We start from the raw sequence: 20,483 nt of genomic DNA, 5'->3' as shown, positions 1-20,483 counted from the left end.
ACTCATCGATTGGATTCATTCTTTGTCAGACTGACCATGGTCATCTTATTCTACCCAGACCGGGTGGTTTGTTGTTGTAGTTTACATGTTCGGTTCTCTTGACCACAACAGATGTTTTTTTTTTTTGTTTTTTTTTTAAAGGTAAAACAGGTCTTGTTTTTAAATAGATAATTATGAAAAGTTGTTTTAACTATATACTCACCTTAAAGCTTTCCACCATAATATTAGTGACGTGGTCAATTTTGGGTTAAGAGGGACAAGTCCTCCCCATCCCGCTTTTTCTTTACCCACTTTATGCTTACTAAATATTGAATTAAAAAAAGGAATTACATGGGTTACCCTAAAAGACAGATATTATCCACCTACCGGAGAGGTAATAACCCCACTGATTACCAGACCGAGGATCCCAAGCCTCCTGCCCTCCTTCTCATTGTTACTCCTTACTTTATCCCCCCGCTGCTCTATACCAACTATGGGGCTGGCGGAAATGCTGCAATCCGCAATGTCACTGCTGGTCTGTGACCGGAGCTGGACCACCGTGCAGTAAATGGACTCCATCCGCTTTCTGTCAGTCCTTAGGCTCAATCATTGGGTGATAATCTGTCCCACACTGCTCCTGTTTATTTTCCGTGTAGTAAAATTTTGTCCATTGCGCGAACAGAGAAAAAAAAGAAACAAACACAGGACAAAAGTCACAATAAACGATCCATGTATGTAGCCCTGTAAGTGTTCATCTAGATGCTGATTTCCTAGCATAGACTTATGAAATATTAAAAAGGACTGTGTGCTCTTGGACTTAATAGGCCTCTCGTGCTCGGCGCACTGGAATGAGCATCTGGCCTTCATCACGGAGCTGCTCCACAGGAAACCTCGGCCTCATGAATAACAAACTGCATTCTTTTGAGAAGTGGAAATATTTGACGGCCAAACTGAAAGTCTACTAAAAGGATCTCCGGCTTCTCCTTGGCCTCATGTTTCAGTGATGAGGCGTTCGTGGCGGTATAATAAGACTGGATAGAATTGCTTACTAAGCATTTACATTGTTTGTAGTGTTTAGGATGCTGCCAGCTCATATTCCTTCACACACAATGCGGCAACAAATATACAAAACTGTTCGGCGTCCAACATCTGGAAAATATGCAGATGATTAATATTGGACTAAGAAAATAAAGGGGATTTATAAAGAAAGTGAGACCAGCAGCAGTCCAGCAAATGTGTAATGGAAACCAGCGAGGAGCGCTCTCCGGGGAATCCGGACGATGACCTTTTACACTTTCTTTCTGCAAAAGAATTCAGCTAAATATTCTCCTTCCTAAAGAAAACATTCTTATAGGGGATGTGTGGCTGAAGTAACCGCACACATGGAGCGCTCTGTATGCTCCTATCCTCTGTAATAACCTGGCCGCTGTACACTGATCACTGGGGTGAATACTTATTCACATGGATCTGCATCATATCTACATAAAATTCACTCATTTAATGGCTTTGTGAGCCTGAGATCTGTGGTATTCCAGTCTACAGATGGGTGTGGATAGCACTACTGGATGGGCCTGAAGGCTCATTCACATTTAAAGGAGTTGTCCACTACTTTGACATTGATGGCCTATCCTTTGGATACGTCATCAATATCTGATCGTCAAGAGTCCGATACAAGGGACCCCCACCGATCAGCTGTTATCGGTCCCAGAAGTGGCAGCAGGCCAACGGAAGTGCTCAGTTCCGGCACTGCTCCATCTTCTGATAGCGGCCGTGGCCGGGGACTACACATCCACCTCCCATTCTAATAAATAGGAGTAGATGTGCAGTACCCGGCCGCTATCAGAAGACTTAGCAGTTTTGGGACTGAGCATTTCTGGCTGCTGGGACCGAAAACAGCTGATCGGAGGGGGTGTGGGGTGTCGGAAACCGGACAATCAGACTTTGATGAGCAAAGAAGTGCACAACACCATTTAAGTTTTTCACATACAAGTGCTATTCGCTTTTTCCATGATTAGCACTCATACCTATGACAGTCTATGGGGCATGTTAGATGGAAGCTCCCACAGCGACACTCCCCTGACGACACTCCCGCGACGACGCTCCGATGATTTCTTTTTTGACAGTGAATTTTGTCAGTTTATTCAATAACGAAAATGCATGCCTTATGCGGTGTCCTTTTCCCCTGGTTATGCATGAGTCCTGCAGCTCTATTTACTATCTATGGAAGTGACGATGATAATCGATATCTTTATTAGTGACACAGACTTAATGGAGCAGCAGGACCAGTGTGAGCGACCGATCCATTAAATAGCCCCGCGGCCTGGAGAAAAACATGTGTTTATGCCCCTGATCTTGTAATCAGTGGGAGTCCCAGTTGTGGCACCCACACCGATGATGGATAGAGGGCAACTTATTAGTTTTGGAATAACCCTTACACTTTAGAGGCATTTTTGATTCCAATACTAAACAATCAAAATGGCCACCACAAGCAATTTTAAAGAGGTCTCCAATGTGGCAGGAGACAAGAATTACCTCCAGTCACGTCTATTAATTGATCTTTCTTCTGTTGTTTCTCCAGTTTCTCCTTCTCGGCCTTCTCCTTGGCAAGCTTGGCTCTCCTGAGTTTCTCTTCAGCCTCACGTCTTTTCTGATTGTCTTTTAGAGCTTGCTATATGGGAAAATTTAGAAAAAAAACCCCAAAACATATAAAATTTACGATTGATTTGCCTCTAGAAAGATTGAAGTAAATGTGTCACCCAGATAGGATCTGCTAAAGGGGGTGATGAGATACGGACAAAATCACCAAGTGGGCCGAAAAATAGACAATAGTATTCCTATACATTTACTGTTATAATAAGCTGATGTCCCGTACCATTGTCAGTACCTGGGTATTAATAATCTGGTGAAGATGCATCCCATCTACACAGTCACAGAACTGTACAACCATGAGTACAGCCTAGTCTACACACAGGACCTACAGGCATGAGCAGAACATGTCAAGGTCCGCATTTTTGGGATGAGCTAGGTAGTTGCTTATAGGTTCCCCATCGTCAACACCACTAAAAGGGTTATCTAGTTCTTCAAAATAGAGAATAGGCCATAGGTTGGTGGAAGTCTCACTCTCGGTACTTCCAATCAGCAGCTTAGAGTTGAGTTTTGCACCATTTTCCATCTTTAGACTTCATAAACCTTTTGGTGAGCATGGAGCAAATCATGACTTTTTGGGGTTCAGGCTAAAACCTAAATATGTGTAAAATGTTTAACACACGTTGGCCATTACCCATTTTACCAAAAATGCCCAAGACAACTAGTCTAGTCATCCACGGCAATCACAGCTGAGCTTTCTTAGGAAAACGAGAAACTACACGGTCTCTGATTTTGGCATTTTTGTTTTGCTAAATGAGGTCCCCTTAGATTAAACTGCATCTGACATGTAAAGCTTACCACAAACATGTTCCGGAAGTTGTGCATATCTAGGAAGAATTCCTCAATGGTGAGTTTCTTGGGGTCAAACACAAAATACTGTCCCAATTCTTGAAACGAGGACACCATGTTATCATGCATCATGCATAACTTTGTATACTGTTCTTGGGCTTCTTTGACAAATATGTGAAATAAAATCAGTCAAGGAATACAGGTAGCAATGGAAGACAAAAGATAAATAAAATAGCATATATATGTAAAATAAATATAAATTCCTTTAAATTAAAAAGGTTTCATTTGTTTTAGGCATCAATATCTATATATATTGAGTGTCTGACACCAATACTCGGATCCCTGGCTATGATTGCAGCAGAGGAGTCTACAGGACTACATATGTTCCTCAGTCCCCGAGAGATACTCTATGATTTTTTAGGGAACAAATTAAGTAAAAAAAATAAAATAAAATTGTTTTACAAGTGAATTTGTCAGGTGCAATATACGATCAGTTCTGGTTGCATATTGCTAATCCCTGCCTAACCGTCCCTGTATACACTAGCATAGATAAAGAGATCTTTAGAAGAGGCTGCATTGTATAGTATGATAGCATGGTAGCACACACACAGGGGCATGCTAAGAGGATGGAATGAGCGCAGGAACTAACGCCTTTGTGACTAGTCCTTGGCATCATTAGTATATCATAAAAGATCTTTAGAAATACTTTTTCTAATGATCCCTTTATCTATGCTAGTGTATACAGGGACGGTTAGGCAGGGATTAGCAATATGCACCCAGAACTGCTCGTGATTCTGGGCGCATATTGGACCAGACAGGTTCACTTCAACATAAAATATTATGTACATGTAAGGATAAAAAAAACTAAAAGTTGGTGTTCATTCGCAGTATCCGGTCCTGTGATCCCGTCAGTAATCTGTAGCTGTTGATCTGGAGTCTTGAGAACCACCTGCTAAATTCTGATATCTTCATTAGATTAGCCTGCCTGTAGTGTGACGCCAGGCCACGTGATCAACAGAATAGCCGAGGATGTCCGGAAGTTAGGGGGGGAATTCTCAGGACTACCTTCCGCGGTCACAGATTACTGACCTGGCATCTGGACCAGGTCCTGAGAATCAATTTGCACCAACTCTACCTCCAGATTTTTGTCATCTACAACACGGCAATAACCTGGACAATTCATTCAAAGTTGTTTGGTGTGAAATATGAACAGTACAAAAAAAAATATCCAAAAAACACAACCAAAGTATATTCTTTCCCCTCAATATTAATGTCGCTCCAAATAATATATATACAGTAACTTATGTAGCTCAAAGCAGTGCTAAAAGTAATACAATTAACTGGACATAAAGCCTCATCCAGCCACATCAGTAAAATAAACTTAGGGCTACTGTAAGGTGGGGGGGAAAAACCCCCAAAAAACATGATCGGGCTACTGTAAGGTGGGGGGGGGGAACCCAAAAAAACATGATCATTCAGGGTTTAAGTTTTTTGGGTAAAAAACACAAAAGATTTTTTTTTCACGAGAAAGAAGGGAATTTTGTTTACTTACCGTAAATTCCTTTTCTTCTAGCTCCAATTGGGAGACCCAGACAATTGGGTGTATAGCTACTGCCTCCGGAGGCCACACAAAGTACTACACTTAAAAGTGTAAGGCCCCTCCCCTTCTGGCTATACACCCCCCCGTGGGATCACGGGCTCCTCAGTTTTAGTGCAAAAGCAAGAAGGAGGAAAGCCAATAACTGTTTTAAATACAAATTCAACCCGAGAAACAACCTCGGAGAACTGAACTGTTCAACATGAACAACATGTGCACCCGAAAAAAAACAAACTTCCTAAGAAAACAGGGCGGGTGCTGGGTCTCCCAATTGGAGCTAGAAGAAAAGGAATTTACGGTAAGTAAACAAAATTCCCTTCTTCTTTGTCGCTCCTAATTGGGAGACCCAGACAATTGGGACGTCCAAAAGCAGTCCCTGGGTGGGTAAAAGAATACCTCGTGATAGGGCCGTCAAACAGCCCTTTCCTACAGGTGAGCCACCGCCGCCTGAAGGACTTGTCTACCTAGGCCGGCATCCGCCGAAGCGTAGGTATGCACCTGATAATGCTTGGTAAAAGTGTGCAGACTCGACCAGGTAGCCGCCTGGCACACCTGCTGAGCCGTAGCCTGGTGCCGTAATGCCCAGGACGCACCCACGGCTCTGGTAGAATGGGCCTTCAGTCATGATGGAATCGGAAGCCCAGCAGAACGGTAGGTGTGAAGAATTGGTTCCTTGATCCAACGCGCAAGGGTGGATTTGGAAGCTTGCGACCCTTTACGCTGACCAGCGACAAGGACAGAGTGCATCCGAGCGGCGCAGAGGCGCCGTGCGGGAAATGTAGATCCTGAGTGCTCTCACCAGATCCAATAAATGCAAACCTTTTTCAAATTGGTGAACTGGATGCGGACACAAAGACGGTAAAGTGATATCTTGATTGAGATGAAAGGAAGATACCACCTTGGGAAGAAATTCTGGAATTGGACGCAGAACTACCTTGTCCTGGTGAAACACCAGGAATGGAGATCTGCATGATAACGCCGCCAGCTCGGACACTCTCCGAAGAGACGTGACCGCCACTAGAAAGGCCACTTTCTGTGAAAGACGAGAAAGGGAAACCTCCTTCATAGGCTCGAAAGGCGGCTTTTGGAGAGCAATTAGAACCTTGTTCAGGTCCCAGGGCTCCAACGGCCGCTTGTAAGGGGGGACGATATGACAAACCCCTTGCAGGAACGTGCGTACCTGAGGAAGTCGCGCCAGGCGTTTCTGAAAAAATACGGATAGCGCGGAGACTTGACCCTTAAGGGAGCCAAGCGACAAACCTTTTTCCAACCCAGACTGCAGGAAGGAAAGAAAAGTAGGCAATGCAAAAGGCCAGGGAGAAACTCCCTGAGCAGAGCACCAAGATAGGAATATCCTCCACGTCCTGTGGTAGATCTTGGCGGAGGATGGCTTCCTAGCCTGTCTCATGGTGGCAACCACTTCATGAGATAAACCTGAGGCCGCTAGGATCCAGGACTCAATGGCCACACAGTCAGGTTCAGGGCCGCAGAATTCAGATGGAAAAACGGCCCTTGAGACAGCAAGTCTGGACGGTCTGGTAGTGCCCACGGATGGCCTACCGTGAGGTGCCACAGATCCGGGTACCACGACCTCCTTGGCCAGTCTGGAGCGACGAGAATGGCGCGGCGGCAGTCGGACCTGATTTTGCGGAGCACTCTGGGCAACAATGCCAGAGGTGGGCACACATACGGTAGCCGGAACTGCGACCAATCTTGAACTAAGGCGTCTGCCGCCAGAGCTCGGTGATCGTGAGACCGTGCCATGAAAACCGGGACCTTGTTGTTGTGCCGTGACGCCATCAGGTCGACGTCCGGCATCCCCCAGCGGCGACAGATCTCCTGAAACACGTCCGGGTGAAGAGACCATTCCCCTGCGTCCATGCCCTGGCGACTGAGAAAGTCTGCTTCCCAGTTTTCTACGCCTGGGATGTGAACTGCGGATATGGTGGATGCCGTGTCTTCCACCCACGTCAGAATCCGCCGGACTTCCTGGAAGGCTTGCCGACTGCGTGTTCCCCCTTGGTGGTTGATGTATGCCACCGTTGTGGAGTTGTCCGACTGAATTCGGATCTGCTTGCCTTCCAGCCACTGTTGGAAGGCTTGTAGGGCAAGATAGACTGCTCTGATCACCAGAACATTGATCTGAAGGGTGGACTCTTTCCGAGTCCACGTACCTTGAGCCCTGTGGTGGAGAAACACTGCTCCCCACCCTGATAGACTCGCATCTGTCGTGACCACCGCCCAGGATGGGGGTAGGAACGACTTTCCTTTTGACAATGAGGTGGGAAGAAGCCACCACCGGAGAGATTCCTTGGCTGCCTGAGAGAGGGAGACCTCCCTGTCGAGGGACGTCGACTTCCCGTCCCATTGGCGGAGAATGTCCCATTGTAGTGGACGCAGATGAAACTGCGCAAAAGGAACTGCTTCCATTGCTGCTACCATCTTCCCTAGGAAGTGCATGAGGCGCCTCAAGGGGTGCGACTGGCCCTGAAGGAGAGATTGCACCCCTATCTGTAGCGAGCACTGTTTGTCCAGTGGAAGTTTCACTATCGCTGAGAGAGTATGAAACTCCATGCCAAGATATGTTAGTGATTGGGTCGGGGTTAGATTTGACTTTGAAAAGTTGATAATCCACCCGAAACTCTGGAGAGTCTTCAGTGCCACGTTCAGGCTGTGTTGGCATGCCTCTTGAGAGGGTGCCTTGATAAGTAGATCGTCCAAATACGGGATCACGGAGTGACCTTGCGAGTGCAGGACTGCTACTACTGCTGCCATGACCTTGGTGAAGACCCGAGGGGCTGTCGCCAGCCCGAAAGGTAGAGCTACGAACTGCAGGTGTTCGCTTCCTATAACGAAGCGTAGAAAACGCTGATGCTCTGGCGCAATTGGCACGTGGAGATAAGCATCCTTGATGTCTATTGATGCTAGGAAATCTCCTTGAGACATTGAGGCGATAACGGAGCGGAGAGATTCCATCCGGAACCTCCTGGTTTTTACGTGTTTGTTGAGCAGCTTTAGATCCAGGACGGGACGGAACGACCCGTCTTTCTTTGGCACCACAAACAAATTGGAGTAAAAACCGTGACCTTGTTCCTGAAGAGGAACAGAAGTCACCACTCCTTCCGCCTTTAGAGCGGACACCGCTTGTAGCAGAGCATCGGCTCGGTCGGGCGGTGGGGAAGTTCTGAAGAAGCGAGTTGGAGGACGAGAGCTGAACTCTATCCTGTACCCGTGAGACAGAATGTCTCTCACCCAACGGTCTTTGACCTGTGACAGCCAAATGTCGCCAAAGCGGGAGAGCCTGCCACCGACCAAGGATGCGGAGAGAGGAGGCTGAGAGTCATGAGGAAGCAGTCTTGGTAACGGTTCTTCCGGCTGGCTTTTTTGGGCGTGATTGAGTCCGCCAAGAATCTGAGCCCCTCTGATCCTTTTGAGTCCTTTTGGACGAGTAGAATTGGGACCTGCCTGAGCCTCGAAAGGACCGAAAACCAGACTGTCCCCTCCTCTGTTGGGGTTTGTTTTGTCTGGGCTGAGGTAAGGATGAATCCTTACCCTTGGAGTGTTTAATGATTTCATCCAAACGCTCACCAAACAATCGGTCACGAGAAAAAGGCAAACTGGTTAAGCACTTCTTGGAAGAAGAATCTGCCTTCCATTCTCTCAACCACAGGGCTCTGCGTAAAACCACAGAGTTGGCTGACACCACCGCCGTACGGCTCGTAGAGTCTAGGACAGCATTAATCGCGTAAGACGCGAATGCAGACATTTGAGAGGTCAAGGGTGCCACCTGCGGAGCAGATGTACGTGTGACAGTGTCGACCTGTGTAAGGCCAGCTGAAATAGCTTGGAGTGCCCATACGGCTGCGAATGCTGGCGCCAACGACGCTCCAATCGCTTCATAGATGGATTTTAACCAGAGCTCCATCTGTCTGTCAGTGGCATCTAAGTGCCGCCCCATCTTCCACTGCAACTAGAGATCTGGCTGCAAGCCTGGAGATTGGAGGGTCCACCTTGGGACACTGTGTCCAGCCCTTGACCACGTCAGGGGGAAAAGGATAGCGTGTATCTTTAAGCCGTTTGGAAAAACGCTTATCTGGATAAGCGTGGTGTTTCTGGATTGCGTCTCTAAAGTCAGAGTGGTCCAGAAAAGTGCTTAATTTACGCTTGGGATACCTGAAATGGAATTTCTCCTGCTGTGAAGCTGCCTCCTCCGCAAGAGGAGCTGGTGGAGAAATATCTAACATCTTATTGATGGACGCTATAAGATCATTCACTATGGCGTCACCATCCGGGGTATCTAGATTGAGAGCGGCCCCAGCATCAGACTCCTGATCAGTTACATCCGCCTCATCACACAGAGAGTCGTCCCGCTGGGACCCTGACCAGTGTGATGAAGTTGAGGGTCGCTCATAGCTAGCCCGCTTAGGTTGTCTGGGACTGTCGTCCGAGTCAGAGCCGTCACCCTGGGGTGCATGTGACACCCCCGGAGCTAGGAAGTGGTCCAGCTGAGGGGGACAAGGTGGCAATGAATCAACAGTGCCCATGGTCTGAGTTACTGGTCTAGACTGCAATGTTTCAAGAATTTTAGACATAGTCATAGACAATCTGTCAGCAAAAGCTGCAAACTCCGTCCCTGTCACCTGGACAGCATTCACAGGTGGTTCTCCCTGGGTCACCTCTAGCAGCGGCCCCGGCTGAGCAATTGCCACAGGGGCCGAGCACTGCACACAATGGGGGTCAGTGGAACCTGCCGGTAGAGTAGCCCCACATGCGGTACAAGCAGCATATAAAGTCCGTGCCTTGGCACTTTTGCTTTTTGCGGACGACATGCTGTTGTCTCCTTGAGAAATCTAAGGAGGGTATATAGCAGAAAATCACCAGCGACTGTACAGTGCAAAGTATTGCCAGCACAAAATACAAAGTACACTATGGCACAAGTGGGGGAGAGCCCTTGAAGGCTGCTTACCGCCCGCTGAAAAGCGGGTGTGAGGTCGTAGAATCCCTTGTCTGAGTCTCCCCGTCTCCCCTCTGCAGCTCAGCGTGCAGGCAGGAATGGCTGCCGGCGTCCTGTGAAGAGGGGCGGACCGTGGGCGTCACAAACAAAAGTGCGGGAAACTGCGTCCCACTGTGCCTAGTGTGAGGGCTGCAGTATGTAAAACAGACTCCAGCTCTTAGCGCTGCTGGTCTGTACAGCGTCCCGCCCTCCTCCTGACTGGCAGGTCTGGGGGCGGGAACGATACGAACTAGGCCGCAAAAGCCGGGGACTGTAGTAATCTAGCGCGGCCGTCATATATGCACGGCCAGCGCGGAAGTCCCCGGCGCACCACAAATCCCAGCCGCGACGCAGTAAAAACTGACCCCCGCGGCCGGATCGGCCGATCGTACTAAGTCACCTCACTCAGCAGAGCTGTAGTGAGTAACGGCACAAGCGCAGCAGCGCTGTTTACCCCGGCGCACTAACACACCCAGCAATGCTGCAGTGTGCGTGCGATAAGCACGGGGACACGGAGTACCTTGATGGAGCAGGGTCCTGTCCCTGAGGAAACTCCGCTCCGTATCCAGCAGATCCTCCAGGGGCTGTGGATGGAGCACGGCCTCAGTGCCCGGAGACCGGTAAAGTCCCACTTCACCCAGAGCCCTAATGGGGATGGGGAAGGAATCAGCATGTGGGCTCCAGCCTCCGTACCCGCAATGGGTACCTCAACCTTAACAAACACCGCCGACAGAAAGTGGGGTGAGAAGGGAGCATGCTGGGGGCCCTCGTATGGGCCCTCTTTTCTTCCATCCGACATAGTCAGCAGCTGCTGCTGACTAAACAGTGGAGCTATGCGTGGATGTCTGGCCTCCTTCGCACAAAGCATAAAACTGAGGAGCCCGTGATCCCACGGGGGGGTGTATAGCCAGAAGGGGAGGGGCCTTACACTTTTAAGTGTAGTACTTTGTGTGGCCTCCGGAGGCAGTAGCTATACACCCAATTGTCTGGGTCTCCCAATTAGGAGCGACAAAGAAATATCCATCGGCTGTTTATGGTATAGTAGCATATCCCCACTAAAATACAAAAGATTGAGCTGCAATATTGAAAATTAATGTGTGTTCGTGAGACATAGCTAATCCTGAACAATCCCTTTAATTCCTGATGGGATGACTAGTTGTATACACTTTGTTTCTGGTTTCTAATAGAGAATAGCCCATTGTTCCTAACATGGACTCATTTGTGGTTAAAGGTGTGAAAAGGATATAGTCATTTTCTCCACAAACTTGTCCTTCTCATTGTTGGAGGGGGGGAAGCTTTCAATGTCTCGCTGGAGGTCGGCAATTTGTTTTTTCATTTGATCAAGATTCTTCTGCAGAGTTTCGGCAGACACTGAAGTGGTAAAAGAAAAGAAAAATTACCATAATGCATATGTGATATGATGGTTATAAAGGTCTGTACGGTTAGATGTCGGATTGCCTACGGGACCTTAATCTCCATGTTGGCCACGTAATTAAAACTCTGACAAAGCCCGCAGCAGAGGATGGATGGCGGTCATTGTTAAGGCCCCGTCACACACAACGAGATCGCTAGCGAGATCACTGCTGAGTCACGGTTTCTGTGACGTAGCAACTATCTCGCCAGCGATCTCGTTATGTGTGACACCTACCAGCGATCAAGGCCCCTGCTGTGAGATCTCTAGTCGTTGCCGAATGGTCCGTACCATTTTCTTCAAAGGCGATGTCCTGCTGGGCAGGACACATCGCCGAGTTTGACGCCTACCAACGACCTCCTAACACAGTCCCAACGCTCGCCGAGATTGTTATACAGGTCGCTGATCGTTACTGCGTCGTTGGTGAGGTCTCCTGTGTGACATCTTACCAGTGATCCTTATCAGTTCGTATCGTTGTCGGGATCGCTGGTAAGTCAGTGTGTGTGACGGGGCCTTTAGGATACGTGCACACATTGCTTTTTTGTGTGGTTCTTTTCTGCACACAAAAAGCATGTTTTGGCTGAAAAAAGCGCATTTTTCATTGTGTGTTTTTTTTCCACTTGCCTATTTTGGTGCTTTTTTTTTATTTTTAGTCATGGTAATTCGCAGTCGTTCAGGCGCTGTACCCCCTCAATTGCTGCCGGGTCTCCGGCTGATGTTACAGAGTTGGGACACAGGATCTCTCTGCTCGGAACGATGCCCATGCCATTCCCGGCAGTTTAACCCCCTGAATGCTGCGATCAGTTCTATCACAGCACTCAGAAGGCAGGGAGAGGAATTGCTTACCTCTCCCGGGCAATCTGGTCCCTGTAATGCAATGACAGTGACCAGATTGCTGCCATGATAACCCTGGGTCATCATCATGATGACCCCGGGTTACTGAGCTATGGATCACCTCGCACACCATGCTGTATACATAGTGTGTTAGGCAAAGTGCTGTGCTATAATCCCCTGTAGTGAAAAAGCATTGCAGGGGATTAGAGAAACGCAGGTAAAAAAAAAAACCACGCAGAAACAATTAACACGCTGCTTCTTTTTCCAGCAACAAAATCTGCAAGGATAAAAGAAGCAGCGTGTGCACAGCAAGTCACGATTCTCATAGACTTTGCTGGGATTCTTTTTCCTTGCTTTTGATTAAAATAAGCAAGGAATAAAGCAAGAAAAAAAATGCAAAAAAAAATGCCACATGGGCACATAGCTTTATACTAGTCAGTCGTTAATGGGTCTGCTTTCATCTGCTCTGTATTATCGTCCTGGTTGGCAGAGTAGAGGACACATCTATACCCAGCATTACTTATACAGTAAAACTTCTCAAAAGGACAGGCTTGCCCTAATCAGAGCAGATAGATGTTTGCATAGCACTTTTTGCTTTTTTTTTTTTTTCTCCTATTCCGAATGCCACATTATTTGCTAGTTATGAGTCAGTTAGTGACATTCTAAGAAACAGAACAAAATCTTCCAAAATTGCTGATTATACAGAAACTTGTTTGTTATAACAGAATTCCATTTTTTCAAGGCTAACTTATCTATCCGTTCTCAAAATATTCATCACAGGAGACCTTGGAAAGTTCCGGCCAGTTCTTACACCCAGACCACAGTATACCCGTAATGGTGCCAAAAAGGAATAACCCAACCACTGACATGAACAGCGGATAGAAAACGTCTACACACCTCTGTTGAAATGCCAGGTTTTTGTCATGTAAAACAAATCATACCCAAAAGAATCATTTCAGAACATTTCCCACCTTTAATATCACCCATAAGCTGTACAATTCTATTGAAAAAATAAAATGAAATCTTTTGGAAGCAAAGAAGAAAAATAAAGAACTAGAATAATGGGTTGCAAAAATATGCACACCCTTAAACATAGTTTGTGGAAGTACCATTTGACGTTATGACAACATTCAGTCATTTTGGGTAGGAGTCCATCAGCATGGCACATCTAAAGTAGACAATCTTCCTTGCAGTAAGCTCCAAATCTGTCAGATCAAGAGGTCATCTTCTGGGTACAGCCCCCTCTTGAGATCATGCAAAGATTTTCAGTTGGATTCAGGTGTGGGTTCTGGTGGGTCATTCCAAAACTTTGATCTTCTTGCAAAGCCAATCTTTTGTTGACTTGGAGGTATGCTTAGGATCACTGTCTTGCTGAAAGGTAGAATTTCTCTTCATCTTTTTAGCAGAGGACTAAAGCTTATGACTGATATTTGGAACTGACATTATTGACTCAATACTGACTAAAGTCAAGGTTCCAGCTGATTAAAAACAGCCATAAAGGATAATGCTACATCCACCATGCCTCACTGTAGGTATGGTGTACAATTAGTGATGTGCAGTGTTTGGAATTATAGACAAAATGTTCAACCTTCGTCTCATTAGACCACAACACATTTTCCCACATGCTTTTGGCAGACAATGTACGTTCTGGCCAAACCTAGCCGTGCTTGGATGTATTTTTCTGTGAGAGGAGGTTTCCGATTTGCCATTCTAGCCCACAGTCCAAACATATAAAGAATGCAAGAGACTGTTATATTTGGGGAAATAAATTCCTGTCCGCTCACGTTCTGTGCAAAGAAACTAGTCCTAAATCCGCCACTCAGATGCCTAGGCAGTGCTAAAAGCGATAGAGCTCTGCGCTAAGAGGATTGCACCAGGTAAACGTGTCTGATATTTGATATATTAAAAAATTCCAAATGGTCAGACAAATAAAACCAAAAATTGGGGAGGAAAAAAATAACGACCGATGCGTTTCAGCCTAGGCCTTAATCATGGTCATGACCATGATTATGGCGTAGGCTGAAAAGCATCAGTTATTTCTTTCCCCAACCCTCACCTGCTCAATTTTGTGTTTTATTTGACTATTTGCCATTTTTTTAATATAACAAATAAATGTGAAGTTTTATGAGCTGTGTCTAGCTGGTCCAGTCCTACCAGCGTTGAAATATCTTGCTTTATTGTTGTCATATCTGGAACATAATCTGTTCTCACCGGAAATTCTTGCAGGTCCTTTAATGTTGTTGTAGCCCTCCTGGCAGCCTCCTAAACCAATTTTCTTTGTGTCATTTTTATCAATTTTTGAGGAATGTCCAGTTCTAGATAATGTCACAGTTGTGCCAAATTTAAACAACTTGATGCCGGTCTACACAGTGTTCCCTGGTCTATCTAATGCTTTGGATATTTTTTGTACCCTTCTCCTGACTGATAACTTTTAGCAATGAGATTCCTTTGCTGTGTTGTCAGCTGTCTACGAACCACGACGTTTGCTTAAAATGCATTGAGAAAATCCTACTAATAGAGTAACTTGCAATATGTTAATCAGAATCACTGTAAATTATGGCAGATGTGTACTGACTAATATTTATCATGACTTTATATGTGACTAATTCTCAACACAACCCCATCGCCAATTATAAGAGGGTGTTCACACTTCTGCAACCAGATTATTTTATTTTCCTCTCCAAAAGATTTCACTTTATTTTTCAATGGATTTGTACATATCATGGGCGACAAAAGGTGGAAAAAGTTCTGTAAGGATTCTTTTTGCTAGAATTTTTTACATACCAAAATCCTGGCACTTCCTCAGGGGAGTGTAGACTTTTTATACCCACTGCATATTGTACACTGGGTTCCCTTTCACCATAGGGTCGGCTTGCTATGGTCTTACAGACATAATGTAATATAGAATATTTGCTGTATTTCCACATAGAGATTTTCTAGGTTAGGAATTTTGTGGGCAAATCTTAATTCATTATCGTAGAACCTCAATTTTAAACATGTTTTATACTGCCGTAATACAATTCAAGATGCATATACTCCGTATTTGCCTGCACCTTGGTACACAGAGCGCTCCTGCATTTTTTTGTAGGGCATGATGAAATATTTTGTGATTGCCTTCAATACAGAACACAAAGGTTTGATAGCTGGAGGTTTCAGGTCTTTCAATATTAGTTACCTCTACTGGCTTTTTCAACATGGACCATCTCATCAGGGAACGTTAATGCATCAGGGTGTTCTTGCTCACAGATCTCAGTAAGAAAATGTAACAAGGTGGTCTTCTGGTCAGCGGACTTGGTGTCTTTGAGCTTTAAGGGGGAGGAACAAAATGGGAAAAAATGTCTTTAACAAGCTTGCACTACTGGTAGTCAAATATCAGAAAATAGAAGGACCCATGTTGGGCAGACACGTGTACAACTTTGCTAGCACTGCCTTCAACCAGCAAACATGGACGCTCATGCAAAGCAGCATGTGGGGGCAGTGTTTAGGCACAGTGGAAGCCTATCCCGAGTGCTCAATCAACTAACATATTAAAAGGGTTAAGAGACACCATGGCATTTGGATAAATTAGGCATAAGATTGCCTGCAACGGCAAAGCCAACAAACGATATGAATGGGCCGTCCATGCAGTTTAGTTACTAGATATTCACTTTAGCTACTAGATGGTGGTCTTCACGGTATACCCCTTCTGTAATGTCCATATGTCCTGATAAAGGGTCGTCCTATAACAACCCCCCTTAAGAGATGGAACTAAGAAGTAGAAACCCAGAGCCTGGAAATCATTTCCCGGGGTGAAGATACAGTAGAGACATTCTGGAGATGCCATTTCTTGGCCTTGTGCACAGTAGATGTGAGGACACCCCTGAATCTTTTTCAGGATTTTAAATATATTATATTTTACAACTATGGCACTTCTTACCTTGCAGAGGAAGCTGATGTCAAAACCAAACGCGCCAGCATTCCGGGATCCGGCGTTCATAAAATTGCCCACAAGCAGTGTGATTTCTAACAGGGTGGCAAAGCTTTTGCTTTTCTTCACCTCTTCACATGCAGCGGTCACCGACACAATGTCTGGCTTGATGTTGTCAATTTGCTCGTTGAAAAGGAGCTTAAACTGGATGGCGTTGAGGCGAGGTCTTAAGCGGGGCACGCTGCACATCTGAAAATAGGCAGCACATGTATGTTACAGTAATAGGAAAAACCTGCTGAGACTGCTCAGCACATCAATCCTACTTCAAGGAGGACCTGCACCTCTCCTGATAGCCTTTATTTATATATTTAGGAAATATCTGTGTTATAATTCTAGAAATTATTTTCTTAAAAGGGGGACATATCAGCTGCCCTAATCCCCCTAAACCAATATTACGCCTCTTCTCCAGGCTATTTGTACGTTCCAGCTAACCCCTACTTGTGGTTTTGTGATCTCCATACTATCAAAATCAAGTTTTATTCTGTGTTCACGCTATGTTAATGTCTGAGGATTAGTCTAGAGGGAAGGTCATGCCCCGGACTACCCCCGCCTCCCATGTTGCTTTCCCCTTTGTACGCGATTTGCTAGAGCGACGTCACCATCAGCTCTTTGTAAATTGTGCACGTGCGCAGTGTTCTGCTCCTGAGTGTATCCTCCTCTGCTTCATCAGGGCACTGCGCATGCCCAGAGAGGGGGATTGTTGCACGCATGCTCAATATCTGCAAGTAACTGATGGTGCTTTTGCAAATGAAGGGGCATGCTTACTGCCCAATAAAGGTCTCTGTTTCCATTTTGTATGTTACGATGGCAACAATGTGTGTAGTAGCACAATTTTTTCTTTTGTAGCATCTCTCCCTTCCAGTAATAGAGGGAAATTCTCATAGGTGCAACAATCACTGGTTATGATACTAGCCTCCAAACTGTATTAAAGAGTTTGGAACTGTGCACCAGAAAATAGAAGAATATTCTTACCAGATCGAGAAGGGGAGATTTATTGACTTAAGGCACCAAAATTTTGACCTGATTTTTGTTAAGAATGGTCTTTTACAACCTGCGCTTTATTATTTGAAACCCTTTATACCTTTTGCCTGATAACGAGGTGGGACTTCGCTAAAAAGTGGAGTGGTTTATAGGAAAAGGGCCAAGGTCTAACATGGGACACCATGTGTTAAAAACGAGTCGGAATTATGTCGGTGGTGTAAACGTAGACTGCACAGCCTTAAAACTAGACAGATTTATCAAACAGCACGAAAACAGTCCTGTGTCTGAACTGCCTAAGAATTAGTATTTTACTAGCGTTATGTCCCTGAAGAAGCCTCCTCTGCTATTACACACCACTATATTTAACAATACTCTGATGCAGGAAATAAGATTCACGGACAAATAAGATCTGGGGACGCCAGGTGCTTACCACAACTCCAAACTGCTCCGGCTCTGCCAAGTCGTTGTACTCGTCCTTGTACTGTGCCAAGCTCTGAAGTTGCTCAGCTTCAGGCAATTGCTTAATCAGGTTCTGCAAAAAAATGTATATAAAAATAAATCAAGTAAAATATCCGACTTGTACCAGATCGGACGTTTCCCTGAACAATCCATCAGAATTCAGCGTCAAAATATTAAATGGAGTCAGGCGTTTCTGGGCACCATAAGCTCTATGTAGACTCTATTGGTAATAATGGGGAATGACCAGGATTACACACAACATACTGTGGAGCTGACATATCGGACTATTGAAAATAAGAAATTCTAGGGAGGTTCATCATTATAGCTACATTATCCCACACATACAAACACTATAATATAGCACCCAGGGGAAATTACAAAAATGTTGCCTCTCGGACACATGAACCTGGCGCTATAAGCAATGCTGGAGTCATCACACTCTGCCCTCTCCATGTACTCCTGCACAGCAATGTGGCTTCAACTCAAACTGCCAAGATACGGAATTGCAAAAAACTAAAACGTGCATGCAAAATTAACACAAAAAAACAAAACTAAAAAGGGAACATGACAGGTAATACATGCTTCCTGATCCATGGGCAGCATGTATTAAAGGGAACCTGTCAGGTGCAATATGCACCCAGGACCACAAGCAGTTCTGGGTGCATATTGCTAATCTCTGCCTAACTGTCCCTGTATACACTAGCATACATAAAGAGATCTATAGAAAAAGGATTTATAAAGATCCTTTATGATATGCTAATGTGCACAGGGACTAGTTGCAAGGGCGTTACTTCCCCCAACTAGTCCACCCTCTTAGCATGATAGCACGCCCACAGGGACATACTAACAGGCTATGCAGTGCCCATTGCCCAGCTTCACCAGCGGTGACGCACGTACCGGTGTCCCTTGTTATCACCTCAGACGCCGAGTTTAGGCTCAGTGCGCTTCCCTCCACGTGCACTACACCTCTGAAGGTGGAAGCGCACTGAGCCTATACCCAGCATCTGAGGTGGTGACAATGGACACTGGTACATGCATCACCGCTGATGACACTGGGCAATGGGCATCGAATAGCATGTTAGCAGGCCCCTGTGGGCGTGCTAATATGCTAAGCGGGCGGACTGGTCGGGGGAAATGACACCTGTTATAGCCTTAATTTAGGCACACATCTATCCCTTTGACATCTGTACTCCAAATTAGTAATTAACCCCTTCAACCCCAAGCCTATTTTGACCCTAAAGACCAGGCCATTTTTTGCAATTCTGACCAGTGTCACTTTATGAGGTTATAACTCTGGAACGCTTCAGCGGATCCCGGTGATTCTGAGATTGTTTTCTCGTGTCATATTGGGCTTCATGTTAGTGGTAAATTTAGGCCGATATTTTTTGCGTTTCTTTGTGAAAAAAACGGAAATTTCGTGAAAATTATGTAATTTTCAAACTTTTAATTTTTATGCTCTAAAACCAACGAGACATATGACACAAAATAATTAATAAATAACATTTCCCACATGTCTACTTTACATCAGAACAATTTTGGGGAAAAAAAAAAAATTTAAGGAAGTTATAGGGGCTCAAAGTTTATGAGCAATCTCTCATTTTTACAACAAAATTTACAAAGCCACTTTTTTTAGGGACCACATCACATTTGAAGCGATTTTGAAAGGTCTACATGACACAAAACACCCAAAAGTGACACCATTCCAAAAACGGCAACCCTCAGGCTACTCAAAACCACATTCAAGAAGGTTATTAACCCTTCAAGTGCTTCACAGTAACTAAAGCAATGTGGAAGGAAAAAATGAACATTTTACTTTTTGCAACAAAAATGTTAATTTAGCCTCAAATATTGCATATTCACAAGGGTAGCAGGATTAAATGAACCCCCAAAATTTGTTGGGCAATTTCTACTGAGCACGCAGACACCTCTTATGTGGCGAAAAACCACTGTTTGGGCGCACGGCAGGACTCGGAAGGGAAGGAGCGCCATTTGACTTTTTTTGAACAGAAAATTAGCTGGAATCGTTAGCCGCACCATGTTGCGTTTGGAGACCCCCTGAGGTGCCGAAACAGTGGAGCTCCCCCACATGTGAACCCATTTTGGAAACTAGACCTCTCATGGAATTTATCTAGATGTTTATTGAGCACTTTGAGCCTCTGGGGGCTTCACAAAAGTTAATAGAGTTGAGCCGTGAAAACAAAAAAAAATTTTTTTTACCACAAAATTGTTACTTCAACCAGGTAGCTTTTTTTTTCACAAGGGTATCAGGAAAAATTGCACCATAAAATGTATTGTGCAATTTCTCCTGAGTACACAGACACCTCATATGTGGTGGAAATAAAATGTTTGGGCGCACAGCAGGGCTCGGAAGGCAAGGAGCGTCATTTGACGTTTCAAACGCAAAATTGTCTGGGATAATTAGCGTATTCCATGTTGCGTTTGGAGACCCCCTGAGGTGCCGAAACAGTGGAGCTCCCCCACATGTGACCCCATTTTGGAAACTAGACCCCCATGGCATAGGAAAAAAAACAGTGGCAGATGAAGGGGGGGGGCGCAGATGGGGCAGCGGCAGATGGGGGGGCAGCGGCATATAAAGGGAGCATCTGTGATTGTGAGACGGCGGCTGGGATAGGGTGGGAGCGGATGGGAGAGGGCGCAGTGGATACAGGAGCGGCAGAGGATGGGGGGAGGGGGGGATGGGTGGGAAGGGGAGTGGGAGGTGAGATTGGGGATGGTTACCCTACAGGATGGATCTAGGCAGCTGGATCACAAGAGATGAAGGAGGCAGCAGATCGGGGAGGGTGAGAGGTGGGGGAGGGAGCGCAGC

The 20,483-nt window shown here is 45.6% G+C and overlaps 1 protein-coding gene across 1 annotated transcript in view; it reads right to left on the bottom strand.

Moving 5' to 3' along the window:
* Positions 1-20,483, bottom strand: part of LOC142275847 (protein diaphanous homolog 1-like) — a 47,330-nt gene that overhangs the window by 17,737 nt on the left and 9,110 nt on the right. Inside the window, exons 3-8 of the mRNA XM_075332591.1 lie at positions 17,628-17,729; positions 16,166-16,405; positions 15,425-15,554; positions 11,251-11,375; positions 3,424-3,588; positions 2,512-2,647 (exon numbers count right to left, since the gene is read on the bottom strand). Of these exons, the coding sequence (XP_075188706.1) occupies positions 2,512-2,647; positions 3,424-3,588; positions 11,251-11,375; positions 15,425-15,554; positions 16,166-16,405; positions 17,628-17,729 (898 nt within the window). The remainder of the gene's footprint in view (positions 1-2,511; positions 2,648-3,423; positions 3,589-11,250; positions 11,376-15,424; positions 15,555-16,165; positions 16,406-17,627; positions 17,730-20,483) is intronic.

Source organism: Anomaloglossus baeobatrachus, unplaced genomic scaffold, assembly GCF_048569485.1.
Source record: "Anomaloglossus baeobatrachus isolate aAnoBae1 unplaced genomic scaffold, aAnoBae1.hap1 Scaffold_3878, whole genome shotgun sequence".
Taxonomy (NCBI): Eukaryota; Metazoa; Chordata; class Amphibia; order Anura; family Aromobatidae; genus Anomaloglossus; species Anomaloglossus baeobatrachus.
Note: the sequence above shows the minus strand (reverse complement) of the source record. Positions and strands in the feature narration are given on the sequence as shown.